The following is a 16,779-nucleotide window of genomic DNA, read 5'->3' on the forward strand; positions in this document are numbered from 1 at the left end:
CCTTCCTTCCTTCCTTCCTTCCTTCCTTCCTTCCTTCCTTCCTTCCTTCCCCTTCATCCTTCTAACTTTCTAGGAACTCTCAGTTATCTTGGGATAATTGAGGCATAGCACTGATGATGTTACCTACCTGGGTAATGAAATGTCTGAAAGAAAACCACCAAACTCAGAGAGCACCAAGGACTCCACACTTCAACCCTGAGCTGCAAATACTCCCTTCTTAATGTCTGTTTGGCAGACCCACATTTGGAGAACTTTTTGAAAAGGGACTCTTAGGACTAATTCCCCAAAGCCCCACACCCCGAGGGAGGAGCCCCTCCAAAGTACAATGCAGCCTCGCAAACCAACAAACGGATCGATGTTTTTCATCCCAGTCAGAAAAAAAACCAGTTATTAAAAATATAATGGGAAGAGTTATTACATGTCAGGTTCCCCTACTACACTCTCCGGATCAGAGCTTACAGAGCTAATTTGAAATGGAAAGCTGTGGAAATCTTAGCACTTAATCAATAAACTCCTGGGCTATTGGCTTTAATGGACAAAAGAAAAGAACAATGGAGAATTACAGCTAGGTAGGATAAAATGAGAAGGAAGAAGGGGGAAATGTTAAAATGGAAACATAGCCCTCGGAGGTTTTCAGAGGCTTTAAGACAAGGGGAGGCAACCTTGGCTCTTTTATGACGCGTGGACTTCAACTCCCAGAATTCCTGAGCCAGGTTGGCTCAGGAATTCTGGGAGTTGAAGTCCACGCGTCATAAAAGAGTCAAGGTTGCCTACCCCTGCTTTAAGAGGTCCTGAATCACCAACAGCTGGAAAGGAATCTCCAACATCATTTCCTGCAGCTTTTAGACAATGCAGTAAAACTTCTTCCTATAGTAATTTTTGCAAATAACCATCCAGGCAGAAATAAACCATAAAAGAGGTTGCTTGCAGCCAACAGATTTAGGGAGGGGACGATTTCACCCACCATAGGAGAGGATAAGCAGGCAGTGATGAAATACAACATAGAACATAAAATAATAGAATTGGAAGGGACCTTGGAGGTCCTCTAGTCCAACTCCCTGCTCAGGCAGAAGACCCTGTATCATTTCAGGCAAATGGTTGTCCAGTCTCTGTTTGAAAGCCTCCAGTGATGGAGCATCCACAGCTTCTGAAAACAAGCTATTAAATTGATTGACTGTTCTCACCATTAGGAAATTTCTCCTTAGTTCTAGGTTGCTTCTCTCCTTGGTTAGTTTCTATCTATTGTTTGTCATCTTGCCTGTTGGTGCTTTGGAAAATAAGTGGACCCCTTGTCTTCATAGGAGCTCCTCAAATATTGGAACACTGCTACCAGGGGTAGGCATCCTTGGCTCTTTGATGACTCATGGACTTCAACTCCCAGAATTCCTGAGCCAGCGGTGCTGAGGGGAAAGGGAGAGGTTTCCAAGCTGAGTCATGCTGGCTCTGGAATTCTGGGAGTTGAAGTCCACGAGTCATCAAAGAGCCCAGGTTGCGTACCCCAGGGCTTTTCAAGCTTTTCACCCATTGTACCACTTTTAAGATATGGCAACATCCGAGTACCACCAGTCGCCTAGCAAGGTGTCAAAAACGTGATAACCAAAAAAAAAAAGGAAAAAAGTGATGAAGCACAGGTAGTTCTCAACTTACAACAGTTCGCTAGTGACTGTTCAAAGTTACAATGGCACTGAAAAAAGTGCCCCCCCCCAAGCCACAGCCGAGCAAGACACCTGCCTGCCCGCCCGGCGGCGCTCTTCCTCCTGTTCCGAGGTTTTCATTGTTGTGAGCATTTCTGTTGAGGATTGGCAGCGGGGGTGGGGTGGGGGTGTTTGGTTTTTATTTCCCCCCCCCTCTGCTGGGTGATTGCAGCAGGTTTTGGTCACTTCACATGACCCTGGGACACTGTGACCGTCATAAATATGAATCAGTTGCCAAGCATCTGAATGTAAATCACAAGACCCTGGAGATGCTGCAACATTCCAGCTGGTTGGTGCTTCTTCTGGGCTCAGCAGACGTGCCGGGATCAGCGCCGAGCTCCAGCTGGATCCTGGCGCTGATCCTGGCGCTTCTACTGAGCCCTGACAGCCCTGCAGCTCCAGCCGTCTCTCGCTCAGGCTTGTGTGGTGCTGCCACCAGTTCAGCTGATTCCCCTCCCCCACTACCACTTTCCTAGGATGGTCGCGTACCGCCTGCCAGGTGCCAATGTATCACAGGTGGTACCCGTACCACTGGTTGAAAAGCCATGGCCTACCCCTGCCCTAGTCCTTCTTTTTATTAGACTAGACACTCCCAATTCCTGCAAGCGTTCATCACAACAAAAATTCCATGGCTAATACAATTGCATCTGACTGACACGGCTACAACAGGCTATTCCTTACAAAGTAAGGAATAAAATTTGTTTTTCCTGTCTTCATTATTATGTTACAAGCTGATTTTTTTTTTGTATTTCATTTTTCGCTAAGTGAAAAGGAAAGTTAATTTATACTGGTAGTCATTAACTTATGACCGTCATGCAGTCTGCCCATTGCAGTCGTAAATCGTGATGGTCCTAAAGTGGATCATCATGTGACTGACTTGATTTTTATAAACTTTTTTTTCCACTGGTCATTAAGCAAATGACTAGTAGTCCTCAACTTACGACCAATGGTATTTAAGTGAACAAGGGTCATTAAGCGAGTCCATTGTTTGCTACCATATTTTCCTGAAAGTAAGGCCTATACCAAAAATAAGTGCTAGCTTGATTTTTGGGGGTTAGCCTAATATAAGCCCTATCCCAAAAATAAGCCCTTCTTTCGGGGTGAGGCACACACCTAAAAATCAAGCTAGGGCAGGGTGGTGATGTGTGTGGAGCTCCCCCACTCACCCCGCACCCACTCGCCCCGCACCCACTTAGCCTGCAGCCAGGCCTCTCCTTGCTGGCCCACTTCTTCTTCTGAGGCCTCTTCTGCAGCCAGGCCTGCATTTCTCAGTCACAGGGCTTTCCGGAAGGCCTGTGCAGCCAAAAACCGAGCTATGGGTTCAATCCATAGCTCGGTTCTGCAAGACCTCAGCAGCTAAGCACTCGTACTCGGCTGCTTAGGCCTTCTGGAAAGGCCTGACTGCAAAATGCAGACCTAAATGCAGCTGTAGAACTTCAGCCCCAGAAGAAGTGGACCGGCTGGGTGGGGCTGTCAGTGCCAGAGGTGAGGTAAGGCCTATCCCGAAAATAAGATTTAGTGACTCTTTTGTAGGCTAATACTAATACTAATACTAATACTAATACTAATACTAATACTAATAATACTAATACTACTGTAATAATAATAATAATAATAATAATAATAATAATAATAATAATAATAATAATAATAATAATAATAATAATAATACCCAGTCTTATTTTCGGGGAAACATGGTATGGGGTATTTTTGCCAAAAAAGAAATAAGAGCAGTGTTTTTCCAAAAATGTAACAAATTGCAGTCACATGACCATGGGCTGATGCAAATGGCTGGAAAGGCAGTGTAATGGCCCAAACGACCACGGGGCGGGGTGAGTGTCCATCAGAACTTTGGTCCTTATAAAAGGTCATAGGTACCATTTGAGGGGGCTGTTGTAAGTGGAGAACTGCTTGCAAAATGCTTGCCATCCAGGCAATAGCCATCCAACCTTGTAAGAAGACATTTGTCCCCAAAGGGAGTCAAAGAATCGTGATAGCGACTGCTATTGGACGATCCAAACTCTGCCTCTTTCTTACACACAACAAACCAAGCTAGGTATAGGTAGTCCTTGACTTACAACTACTACTGAGCTCAAAATTTCCATTGCTAAGCAGTGAGCTTTGCCCCATTTTACAACTTTTCTGCCCACAGTTGTTAAGTGAATCACTGCCCTTGCTAAGTTGGTAACCCAGTTGTTAAGCAGAATCAGGCTTCCCCCATTGACTTTGCTTGTCAGAAAGTCGCAAAAGAGGATCCCGTGATCCTGGGACACTGCAAAACCATCCTAAATATGAGCCAGTTGCCAAGGGTCGGAATTTTGATCACCTGACCATGGGGGGGGGGGTTCGTTGCAACAGTCGTTAAGTATGAAAAATGGTCCTAAGTCACTATTTGCAGTGCCGTTGTGACTTCGAACAGTCACTAAACGAATGGTTGTAATTCGAGTGCATTTTAGGCACTAAATGATGACAACATCCTGGAATGCATTTGTAAGTCTTTTGCAAAATTAGCTCCTGAAAGAAGACAGGGTAAAAAGGTGCAATTAATTTACATTTGTTCTTTGCACCCTACCAAAAAAAAAAGAAGAAGAAGAAGAGAGTTTGTCTGGCATTATTGGTGATGTTCCTCCAGATTTAATTCATGAGTCTATTTTTTGACTCAAGTTCCCACCAGCTGTTAGCAAAAAGCACTGTGGGAACTCTATTTTAGGCAGTTCACCCTAGTCCACGTACTGCTGACAGCACCATGTGGCGTATTATTCCCAAAATGGAGTCAAACTGAAAACTTTGAAGACCCTTTTTTTTTAAAAAAAATGCATAAAGTATATTAACCCCTGTTTCTTTTGTTCCAAATTCACACGCTGAGCATTAGGAACGAAAGAATGACAGAATAACATAGTTGGAAGGGACCTTGGAGATCTTCTAGTCCAACCTCCTGATCAAGGGGATAACATTGGAGCTTTAGAACTGGGTCCATCTCAAAGTACATAACTAAATGTCTATGGAGGTTCTCAGTCATCCAGGTCATGGTTGTCCCAAAGGTGCTTTTTCAAGAGATAACTGGAGTTTTTTTCTTTTTCTTTGAAGACATTTTGCTTTTCATCCCAGAAGCTTCTTCAGCTCAGCTTCAAAGAAAAACCAGAAAGTCCAGTCGCCTCTTGAAAAAGCACTTTTGGGATGATTTAGAACTGGGTCATACGTTTTGAAGTCTGTCTGTCTGTCTGTCTGTCTGTCTGTCTGTCTGTCTGTCTGTCTGTCTGTCTGTCTGTCTCTCTCTCTCTCTCCCTCTCTCTCTCATTACAATAAAATTGCAATTAATAAGGTGTCAGACCTGCCACAACTCTAAATAGAAGCAATCCTTGACTCCATGTGTTGAGAAAGGTAGTTTGTTAGAAGTGAAGTGTATTGCAGTATTGCAAAGCCAGAACTGAGAATCGTGCGCCCAAATCCATAAGTTCTACTTTTCCCTCCCTGGACTGTCTCTCATTGCCCACCCCTGGGTAACCAATCAGGTTCAGCAAGATGTTTTCCTAATGGTCCATTCAAGCTCAGTTTGGTATGTGCCCCGCCCTCTCTTTCTTCCAGCTGGGTGACCTTGAGGCAGCCTCTCGAGGAGATACAGCATTTACTTTCGTTTTCCCCAAGACTTCCCCGCTTCACTCCCTCTCCCCACCGTTCATGGCAGTTTGTCACTGCCTAGCAGTGAAGCACAAGCAAGCATAAGGTGGCAGCTTAGGTGTGGCATTATTCTGAATCGTCACTATTTGCAGCTAAGGTTGCAAATCGAGGACTGCTTGTGCTGAATCTATTCTGTTCCACTGCGCCTTGCTAGATACAAACAGTTAATTGGATTTTTTTTTCTTCAGAAAAATTATGCGCTCCTAGGCACCTTCTACTCAACAAAACATGAAGCCCCCACCACCACAACCATGTTTAGGAGACCTGATCTCATGCTACAACCTTTGTCTCATTCTCAGCTCACTATGGAGACAACCTAGATTCATCCTTAGCTGTTCCAGTTTTAAATTAGTGTGTTCTATCTTCTCTCAATGTATCTTGGTGTACAATCGATCTTTCTAAGAACAAGGGTAGAACTGGAATTGACTGAGCAGCTGTTGATTGATTGAGACTACCGACAGTACATCCTTCTCGTTCATTAGTCACTGTCCTTCAAGGGCTAGGGTTGCTGAAGAAACCAGAATATAGTTTCTGCAGATACACCTGTCCAGATAATGCTGCACCTGCTCTTTCCAAACCATCATTGCTGCTTATACAGACTGCTATACCTGTTGTGATTCAGGGTCAGCCTGTGGGTTCGGCAGTTGGGTCGGACGACTCAGAGGAGGAGGGGGGTGTTGAAGACCTTGCTGAGGGGGTTGAAGATCTTGCTGATGAGAGCCCTCAGCCAGGCCCCTCCCACTTGGTCACCACGGAGACCCAGCTATGTGAGCCTGACAGCGTGGATGAAGATGACCCACAGCTGGCCCTGTTCAAGGACGCCCGACGCAGGAGGCAGTCAATTAGGAGTAAACAGAGGAAGGCAATGGGGCTCCTTGGAAGGAGGCAGAGAGAAGCCACGCCCTGAACTCTATATAAGGGGAATGTGTGGGAGGGCTGGTTTGCTGAAGGCAACTGCTTGGATAGTTCCTGTTTCTTAAAGCTCCTGTTTCTTGGTTTGTCTTGTTCCGTTTGTTTTTGTAGCAATAAATTTGGCAGGTGTAATTCCAGCCTCTTGCCTTCTTGTAAAAGGGGTTGTCCCTGCCTTTTCTGCAGGGCCGGTAGCAGGCTGGTACAGAACAATACCGGTCTTCTGAAAGACCATTGTATTTAGCATTTCATGATCTCTTAAAAGCCTGCTGGTCATGTTCAACTTAGAAATAAAATTATTGTGTATTGTTTCTCGAACAGAACAGGAGTTTGGTCTAGTGGTTATGACTGTGCACTTATGATTGTCGCAAGATCCTCACAGTTACATGATCTAAATTCAGGTGTTGGCCACTGGCATGTATTTAAGAGGGTTGCAGTGTCCTGGGATCATGTGATTGCCATTTGCAATCTTCCCAGCCAGCTTCCAACAAGCAAAGTCCATGGGGGAAGTTGGGTTCACTTGATAACCTTGTTACGAAGTTAGCAACTGCAGTGATTCATTTAACAGCTCTGGCAGGAAAAGCCCCCAAATGGAGCAAAACTCACTTAACAACTGTCTCAGGTAGCAACCTAAATTTTGTGGTAGTAAGTAGAGGACTACCTGTATACTGTATAGTCCTTTGATGATCCAAGGATTGGAGCCTGAGTCTTAAGTCAGGGTGAAAATCAGGACCATGGAAAGCTCCTCAGAAACCTGGTTAGTACAGAGAAAGGTTGCCTTAGCAGAGAATGAAAGCATATGAAGCTTAGACTAGTGCAGGGGTCTTCAAACTTGGCAACTTTAAGACTTGTGGACTTCAACTCCCAGAATTCTGCAGCCAGCCCTCCTCAATTCTGGGAGTTGAAGTCCACAAGTCTTAAAGTTGCCAAATTTGAAGACCCTTGGACTAGTGTTTCTCAGGGCTTTTTTTTGTCATAGAACGCCCAGAATGGAGTTCCAGCACCTTTTTTGGATGGAACCTTGTAGGGTAAGCAAGGAGGGTTGTATGATGTGTGTGAGTTCCAGCATCTTTTTTTATTATTATTACAAAAAAAGCACTGGTGTTTCTCCAATTTGACTTAGGAGGGTGAACTTCAACTCCCAGAATTCCCCAGCCAGCATGCCTTGGCTCTGATGCCTTTGTAAGACCACACCTGGAATATTGAATCCAGTTCTGGTCGCCACAATACAAACAAGATGTTGAGAGTGTAGAAAGAGTGCAGAGAAGAGCAACAAAGATGATTAGGAGACTAGAGGCTAAACCGGGGGTTCCAAACCTCAGGTCCATGGACCAGCACCTATCTGCAACATGCCAGAAACTAGGCCACGCAAACAAGCAAAACCCCATCTGTGGGATGCAGGCAGTGTGTGAAATCACACTTCCTTCGGTCCGCAGAAAAATCTCTTTCCACAGAACCAGTCCATGGTGCTAAAAAGATTGGGGGAACGTTGGCTAAATCATACTATGATCAGTTGCAGGAACTGGGTATGTCTACTCCAGGGGTAGGTAACCTTGGCTCTTTTATGACGCGTGGACTTCAACTCCCAGAATTCCTGAGACAGCATGGCTCAGCTTGGAAACCTCTCTCTTTCCCTTCAGCATGGCTGGCTCAGGGATTCTGGGAGTTGAAGTCCACGAGTCATAAAAGAGCCAAGGTTGCCTACCCCTGGTCTAGTCTAATGAAGAGAAGGACTAGAGGTGACATTGATAACAGTGTTCCAATATCTCAGGGGCTGCCACAAAGAAGAGGGAGTCAAGCTATTCTCCAAAGCACCTGAAGGCAGGACAAGAAGCAACGGATGGAAACTCATCAAGGAGAGAATCGGCTTAGAACTAAGGAGAAATTTCCTGACGGTTACAACAATTAATCAGTGAAACGACTTGCCCCCCCAAATTGTGGGTGCTCCAACAATGGAGGTTTTAAAGACGAGATTGGACAACCATTTGTCTGAAATGGTATAGGTTTTCCTGTTTGAGCAGTGGGTTGGACTAGATGACCTCCAAGGTCCCTTCCAACTCTGTTCTTCTGTTAAGGTTGTGCAATGCTGCCTTAGACAGATTCTCCCGAAGTTTGTTTGCCTTACCCCTCAGTGGGCAGTGTTCGGTTAATCACGTTCTGCTCTACTAATGCTTTAAAGAACCACCGCTGATTAATTCTTTTGACCCTCCCCATCCACTACCAGCCAAAATAACACAATTAATCTTCCCGCTAAAGCCCGCAGTGTTTCTTCCCAACAGGGTACTCTCCTTTCCCTCTCCCTGTCATGCTGACATATTCTTAAAAGCCCAGGCTTAATTGGATCTATGTAAGGTCATCAACTGAATTAGTTCCACCGTGAGCACTCATCACTGCAGGGAAAAGGTGATGCCAGTGAAATTGCCATCTCTCCATCCCTAATCATCAAGATCCTTGAACCAAAGAAGCAGCAGAAGGAACACGTCTTACCAAATGAAAGCAGGGAAAGAGATGTTAAAGGCGCAACAGAGCTAGGAACCCAGTAAAAAAATGTATTAGTGAGAGTTGGACCGTAAGGAAGGCTGAGCGCTGAAGAATGGGGGGCTTCTGAACTGTGGTGTTGGAGAAGACTCTGGAGAGTCCATTGGACTGCCAAGGAGATCCAATTAGTCGATCCTAAAGGAAATCCAAGGGATGCGGTGTCTCAGTGGGTTAGGACGCTGAGCTTGTCGATTGGAAGGTCGGCAGTTTGGCAGGTCGAATCCCGAGTGCCGCATAACAGAGTGAGCGCCTGTTACTCATCCCAGCTTCTGCCAACCTAGCAGTTTGAAAGCACGTAAAAATGCAAGTAGAAAAATAGGGACCGCTCCGGTGGGAAGGTAACGGCGTTCCGTGCGCCTTTGGCGTCTAGTCATGCCGGCCACATGACCACGGAGATGTCCTTGGACAAGCACTGGCTCTTTGGCTTTGAAACGGAGATGAGCACCGGCCCCTAGAGTTGGAAACAACTAGCACGCATGTGCAGGGGAACCTTTACCTTTACCTTTACGTTTAAAGGAAATCCACCCTGACCGTCCTTTGGAAGGACAGATCCTGAAGCCGAAGCTCAAATACTTTGGCCACCCAATGAGAAGAGAGGACTCTTCAAAAGACCCGGATGTTGGGAAAGATGGAAGGCAAAAGGAGAAGGGGACGCCATAGGAGGAGATGGTTAGATAGGGTCATTGAGACAAAGAATATGGATTTGGTCAAACTCCAGGAGACAGTGGAGGACTGGGGTGGGGGGGGCTTGGTGTGCTATGGTCTATGGGATCATGAAGAATCGGGCATGACTTAGCCACTGAACAACAGCATCAACAAAGAGCTTGGAAGGACAGCTTCCTTCTTGCTCAAAGCAAGAAGTTTCTATATCCAGAAACTTGTTTATAGAAGGAGTACAAAGTGTAAACCACACTGAAGCTAATCACTGTCTTTATCCTTGGGACCGCCTTTTCCCAAGTGCTTGGGCATGCTGCAGATCCCATCAAACAAAGTGTTGGCTGGTAGGAACTAGAACAGGGGTAGGCAACCTTGGCTCTTTTATGACTCGTGGACTTCAACTCCCAGAGTTCCTGAGCCAGCATGGCTGGCTCAGGAATTCTGGGAGTTGAAGTCCACGAGTCATAAAAGAGCCAAGGTTGCCTACCCCTGAACTAGAAGTTGGGTCTTTTCTGCAGTGGCCCCTGCTCTGTGGAACATTCTCCCCTCGGAGATCAGAATGACCCCAAGCCTGTTGGCCTTTCATAAGGTCTTGAAAACCTGGTTGCATTCTTGAGCCAGGGGTCCTGAATGTGTTAAGGGCCCCGTTTCCTGCCTTTACTGTTAACTAGCCAAGCATCTCAGCTGCTGTGTATATTTATTTCGATTTTTCGTATTGCTTTTGTAATGTTTTTACTGTTATAATTGTTGGGTATTTTTTTTTAAATTGTAAGCTGGTGAGGGTCATTGATTGAGATGGGCAACTAAAGAAATTGAACAAATGGGTTAATAAAATAAATTCGTAGGGGGATCCATTTGCTTTTATATCATTTTTAGTCCTTACAAATCCATAAAGCAAGCATGGAAGCTCTTGCCTGCATATGATAGATAGATAGATAGATAGATAGATAGATAGATAGATAGATAGATAGATAGATAGATAGATAGATATGGATGGTTGGATGAATGGATGGATTGATGGATGGATGGATAGACAGAGATGGATGATTGGATGGATAGATAGATAGATGGATAGATAGATGGAGAGAGAGAGAGAGAGAGAGAGAGAGAGAGAGAGAGAGAGAGAGAGAGAGAGAGAGAGAGAGAGAGAGAGAGAAGATGCTATGCTTTTGACCCTTTGTATATTATCCATATTACTCCAGCACAATTCAGCTGTTGCATTGAAGGACTACAATCAACCAGAAGGTGAGTAGAATCGAGTTCCTGCTTTGTCCTACAAATGTGGAGAAAGGATGATAGATCAAATGCATGTCAGGTAGGGATGTTGGAGCAAATAGGAGTAAATTCCAGGTTGTTGGTTGATTTAAGGCCATCATCCACCAACATCTCCTCCACCATCTAGCAAGGTCAAGTGCTGTCAGCAGATGGACTATCTATAGAAATCATAATCCGTTCCCAAGCAGTATTCCAAACTTCTAAGGGGCTGCCATAAAGAAGAGGGCGTAATCTATTCTCCAATGTACCAGAAGGCAGGGCAAGAAGCGATGGATGGAAACATATCAAGCAGAGAAGCAACCTAGAACTAAAGAGAAATTTTCTGACAGGGAGAGCAATTAATCAGTGTAGCAACTTGCCTCCAGAGGTTGTGGGTGCTCCATCACGGGAGGCTTTTAAGAAGAGATTGGACAATCATTTGTCTGAAATGGTATAGGGTTTCCTGCCTAAGCTGGGGGTTGGACTAGAAGACCTCCAAGATCCCTTCCAAATCTGTTATTCTGCTTTCTAGAACTATGCCTCTGGAGGGAAAAATGTTCTTTTCTATCTTGCTGTACCACATTCCTCACTCAAGGGAAATTAAGATTCTTTAATTTATAGAAAACAGAGCTAGACGGAAAGATTTTAGGCCACCGAGTTCAGCATCCCACACGGTAAGGGAGTGGAGATACAAGCATTATGGCTACCTAGCTCCTGCTCAACACATCCAAAGAAAGTGGGTCCACCAATTCTCTGGATAATTGCTTCCACTTTTACTGCTAGGAAGTTCTAGTAGAAGCAGCCTGCTTCTGGTTCCACCAATTAAAGAATGCCATCTATCAAGAAGCTGTGTCAGTCACGGTGCCTACTCGCTGGAATAATACTGCCTCAGAGATCTGTCTGGTTTCCACCCTGATGAAGTTCTGTAAAGCCCTGAAAACTTAGTTAGGGTGGGACAGGGCACAGGTAGTCCTCAAATTACAGTCAGGATTGGGACATTGCAAGGGAAAGTGGTAGTTAAGTAGGCTGTGCCTGCAAGGGATATAAATCCTTCCATTCCCCACCATCCAGTCAGAGCTGAAGAAGCTTCTTGGAAGAGAAGCAAAACGTCTTCAAAGAATAAAAAAAACAATGAAGTCCAGTTGCCTCCTGAAAAAGCACCTTTGGGACAAACCATGACCTGGATGACTGAGAATCTCCATAGACATTTGCATTGACTATGCTTGTCAACAGTTGGCTGGGAAGATCTTAATTAGCAAACCCATGATCCTATGATGCTACAACTCAGGGGTCTTCAAACTTGGCAACTTTTAAGACTTGTGGACTTCAACTCCCAGAATTCCTCAACCAGCCAGGGCTGGCTGAGGAATTCTGGGAATTGAAGTCCACAAGTCTTAAAAGTTGCCAAGTTTGAAGACCCCTGCTACAACTGTTGTAAATTCTGATCTTGTGACTATGGATGCTGTAATGGTTGTGTGAGGACCAGTTGTGAGTTACTATTTTCATTGCCATTCTAACTTTGAATGTTTGCTAAATAAATAGTTGTAAGTCAAGGGCTACTTGTAGTGGGTGAGCTTCTGTACGTGTGCGTTTGGCATGTTTTGGTTCTGTTTTAGATGATATTTCTGGATGCATTTTATTTGTTTCTTTACATTGTTCAAGTTTTCATTCCGTCCAGAGCCCAGAGTCTTCTGCAGATGGACATTTCTTCCGAAAATACATTTTTCCCCCTGAAATGCAATAACCACTTTTCCTAAAATGTAGTCACAATTTTTCCTTCAAGGCATTCATTTTTCTGGAAATGCAGTCATTTATTTATTTTTTTGAAATCTGAATTCTGCAATCATCATTTTCAACTATAATTCCTGATATATCCCTGTTCCATTTGTGTCAGAGGCACTGTTCAAGGTGCTTCTGGGTTAAAAGGATTGGCTGGTGACATCACCGTTGCCCAGGAGATACCTGTGGAGGCTCCTTCCATGTGTCCGCAAGGAGCTGGAGCAAGTGACGGGAGCTCACCCCGACATGGAGCAGCACTCAAGTCTCAAACATGGGTTTGCTAATCTCAACCTGGAGTTCTAACCTCATGAGCTACCACAATCCTATTCCGATCTATTATTCTGCATTATTCCGTAATGATGTCTTGCATTATTTTGATCTTCATCTTTGTGACACCCCTTCTGGTGGTTGAAACGTCTCCTCCCTCTCCAATCAATCCCCCCCCCAAGGTGAAACATTTCATCACCAGATTATGATGAGAGACAAATATTCACTGGATTAATTGAAGAAGATATAATTAAGAAAATTTTGGACTGTGCGGAAATGGATAGGCTTACATTGATAATGAAAGGGAAACAAGATACAGAAGACTTTCAAACATGGGGTAATTTTTATAAATGGCTAGAAAAACGTTAAGTATGTGGACCCATGCAACATGTCGTTTTGTTTGATTTGTAATTGTAAAAAATCAATATTTTTTTAAAAAAAATCAATGGGTTAAAAAGAGATACTGGTTATCTCAGGATGGATTTGAGCCTCACATTTTCTCTTTTTTGACCACAGAGACCTCCTCGGACAAGCGCTGGCTCTTCGGCTTTGAAATGGAGATGAGCACTGGCCCCTAGAGTCGGAAACGACTAGCACGCGTGTGCGGGGGAACCTTTACCTTTACCTTTTTAAACATTATCAAGAGCTAATAGTAGGTTGAGAGTATTGCCAAATGTCTCTTAGCAGTACAGATAGTTCTCGACTTACAACAATTTGTTTAGTGACCTTTCAAAGTGACAACGGCACTCAAAAACAGTGACTTATGACCATTTTTCAAACAACCACTGCAGCGTCCCCAGATGATTAGATGATCAAAATTCAGACACTTGGCAACTGGCTCACATTTATGACGGCTGCAGTGTCCCTGGGTCACGTGATCACTTTTCGCGACCTGACAAGGAAAGCCAGTGAGGAAGCCAGATTCACTTAACAGCCGCGTTACGAACTTAACAACTGCAGGGATTCACTTAACCACTGTGGCATGAAAGGTCATAAAATGGGGCAAAACTCACTTAACAGCTGTCTTGCTTAGCAACAGACCTTTTGGGCTCAATGGTGGCTGTAAGTTGAGGACTACCTGTAAAAATTCAAGAAGGGGACAGTCGCCGCTTCTCGGTTTGTGCAATTATTTTTCCTGTTTAAACAACAGCCCTTTCCATTTCTTTCTGCCCTGTTTCTGCAACGTCAAAAGGAATCTAAGAAGACAAGGTGCCATTTTGGATGTGGTTTCCTCCCACTATGTATCGCTGGCCAATGGGAGCCCGTGGTCTGCCTACCTGACATAGAGGGAACGCTTTTGATTGGTTCGTAGGGAGCCTGACCCGGAACTCATGCTGTGATTCATCATCTGTTCGCGCAGATCATGGATTTTGGCCTCAAATCGAGCGTACTCTGTAAAAAACAAAAAACAAAATTTAAAACCCTTTTTAATAAATTGATTTATCATTTCATATGGATTTAGTTATACATCTAATGTGTACTTCGGAACATCCGTGCTTGAAGAAGATGAAGTAACACGACAGCAAAATTCTCACTTCTGAAATTAGCAGATATGGATGGTCTAAGTTAATTGCCTTCTTCTAGGGTGTTTTCGGATTCTGTAGTCTAACCTATTAGTACAGGTAGTCCTCGATTTACGACAGTTCATTTAGTGACCGCTCAAAGTTACAATGGCACTGAAAAAAAGTGACTTATGACCGTTTTTCACACTAATGACCAGTGCAGCTGTCATAAGTGTGAACCAGTTGTCAAGCATCCAAATGTAAAGCACATAACTATGGGGACACTGCAATGGACATAAGTGTGAAAAACGGTCATAAATCACTTTTTCCAGTGCCATTGTAACTTCAAACAGTCACTAAATGAATTGTAGGTTGAGGACTACCTGCAGACTTATAAAATCGTACACTTAGAAGTGGTACTATTACTTCTCTGAATTTTGAAATCATAGGCTTGGTTACCTAGTCCAGCCTCCTATAGCACTTCAACCTCCCCACGCACTGTCATTAATTTCCTCTTCAAGAGATCTGAAAGAATTGTCTCCAGAATTAAGAGAACTATCAAGATATTTCTCCTAAGGATTTACTGAAAGCTACTCTCTAGTTGCACCTAAAAGCACACATACAGATTGGGTGAAACCAGGCTTAAGAGCAGCAACTCTGAGAGGGACCTTGGAGTCTTAGTAGACAATCAATTAAATATGAGCCAACAATGTGAGGCGGCAGCCAAAAAAGCCAATGCAATCCTATGTTGCATTAACAGAGGGATTCAATCAAGATCACGTGAGGTACTAATACCACTCTATAAAAAGCCATAGTAAGACCACACCGAGAATACTGCAACCAATTTTGGTCTCCACACTATAAAAAAGATGTTGAGACTCTAGAAAAAGTGCAGAGAAGAGCAACAAAGATGATCAGAGGACTGGAGGCTAAAGCATAAGAAGAACGGTTGCTGGAACTGGGCATGGCTAGTGAAGAGAAAGACCAGGGGAGACATGATAGCAGTGTTCCAATATTTGAGGGGCTGTTACAGAGAGGAGGGGGTCAACCTATTTTCCAAAGCACCAAAAGGCAGGTCAAGGAATAATGGATGGAAACTAATCAAGGAGAGATTCAACCTGGAAATACAGTAAGGAGAAAATTTTCTGACAGTGAGAACAATCAACCAGTGGAACAGACTGCCTCCAGATGTTGTTGGCGCTTCATCACTGGAGGTTTTTAAGAGGAGACTGGACAGCCATTTGTCTAAAATGGTATAGGGACTCCTGCTTGGGCAGTGGGTTGGACTAAATGATCTACAAGATCCCTTCCAACTCTGTTATTCTAATTCTAAATACCTAGTTTTGATGGGTTTTTGGTGCTCTCTGAGCTTGGTTATTTTCTTGCAGATGTTTTATTACCTAACTAGGTAATGCCATCAGTGCTACGAAGGGAGCTTAACAACAGCCTTATCAAGGAACCATCAAGAACACTCCCACCAACACTGACAGGACAAGCTACCATATATAAGCAGAGAGAAAACCCCATCTCCCCTTGCCCTGATGATGTTACCCAGTATGGTCATGAAACATCTGCAAGAAAACAAACAACCAAGCTCAGCGGACACCCAGGACCCCTCATTTCAATCCTGAGTTACAAATGTTCCCCTTTATTGGTACATGCAGTTCTTCTTGGTATAATAATGCAAATTATTATTATATACAACATCTGAAATGTGAATTTTATGATAGCAGTGCAAATGTCTCCTCTCTAGGTTCTGAAGGGGGTACCATGGACTCACACTGTCTTGTCGGTAGAAGCTAAATATGATGGGATGGGATGGGATGGGATGGGATGGGATGGGATGGAATGGAATAGAATAGAATAGAATAGAATAGAATAGAATAGAATAGAATAGAATAGAATAGAATAGAATAGAATAGAATAGAATAGAATAGAATAGAATAACAGAGTTGGAAGGGACCTTGGAGGTCTTCTAGTCCAACCCCCTGCTCAGGCAGGAAACCCTATACCATTTCAGACAAATGGCTGTCCAATCCCTTCTTAAAAACATCCAGTGTTGGAGCATTCACAACTTCTGGAGGCAAGTTGTTCCACTCTGGAGGCAAGTTGTTCCATAATCCTTGACACGTGTCCACGACTGAGCCCAAAATTTAATTTAAAAATTTTAACTTTAATAGCTTGGTTGTCACTTTGAATGTACACTAATCGGCCTATATTAAAATGAAAGGGTCTCTCAAAGGGCCACCACCTCCAATATACACTACATAAATATGACAAAAGTAAATAAGTACAGAATTATGCACGTGCCCACATATATTATATGACACAGAGAAACGACACAGTCTAGTTCAGATTCTGTTTACATGTGAATGATGAGAAAAATGGATCTTATTACAGAATCGGGCAGTCCTGCTATAAATACTTCAAAACCTCCTCCCAGAGGGGAGCAACAGAAGCAGACCATAAAGTGGGTATGTGGGGTCTCTAACAATGCTTTG

At 43.9% G+C, this 16,779-nt stretch overlaps 1 protein-coding gene across 7 annotated transcripts in view; it reads right to left on the reverse strand.

Moving 5' to 3' along the window:
• Positions 1-16,779, reverse strand: part of DLG2 (discs large MAGUK scaffold protein 2) — a gene marked incomplete at both ends in the record, with an annotated part of 1,055,326 nt that overhangs the window by 66,014 nt on the left and 972,533 nt on the right. For 6 of the 7 annotated variants that reach the window (XM_083362108.1, XM_083362107.1, XM_083362106.1 and 3 more), the window contains one exon: positions 14,054-14,124. In XM_083362108.1, coding sequence (XP_083218234.1) covers positions 14,054-14,124 — 71 coding nt within the window. Of the gene's footprint in view, positions 1-14,053; positions 14,169-16,779 lie in introns of those variants that run through there. The other variant, XM_083362102.1, reaches the window with a different exon arrangement.

This window comes from Vipera ursinii (genome assembly GCF_947247035.1).
Source record: "Vipera ursinii genome assembly, chromosome: 4".
Classification (NCBI taxonomy): domain Eukaryota; kingdom Metazoa; phylum Chordata; class Lepidosauria; order Squamata; family Viperidae; genus Vipera; species Vipera ursinii.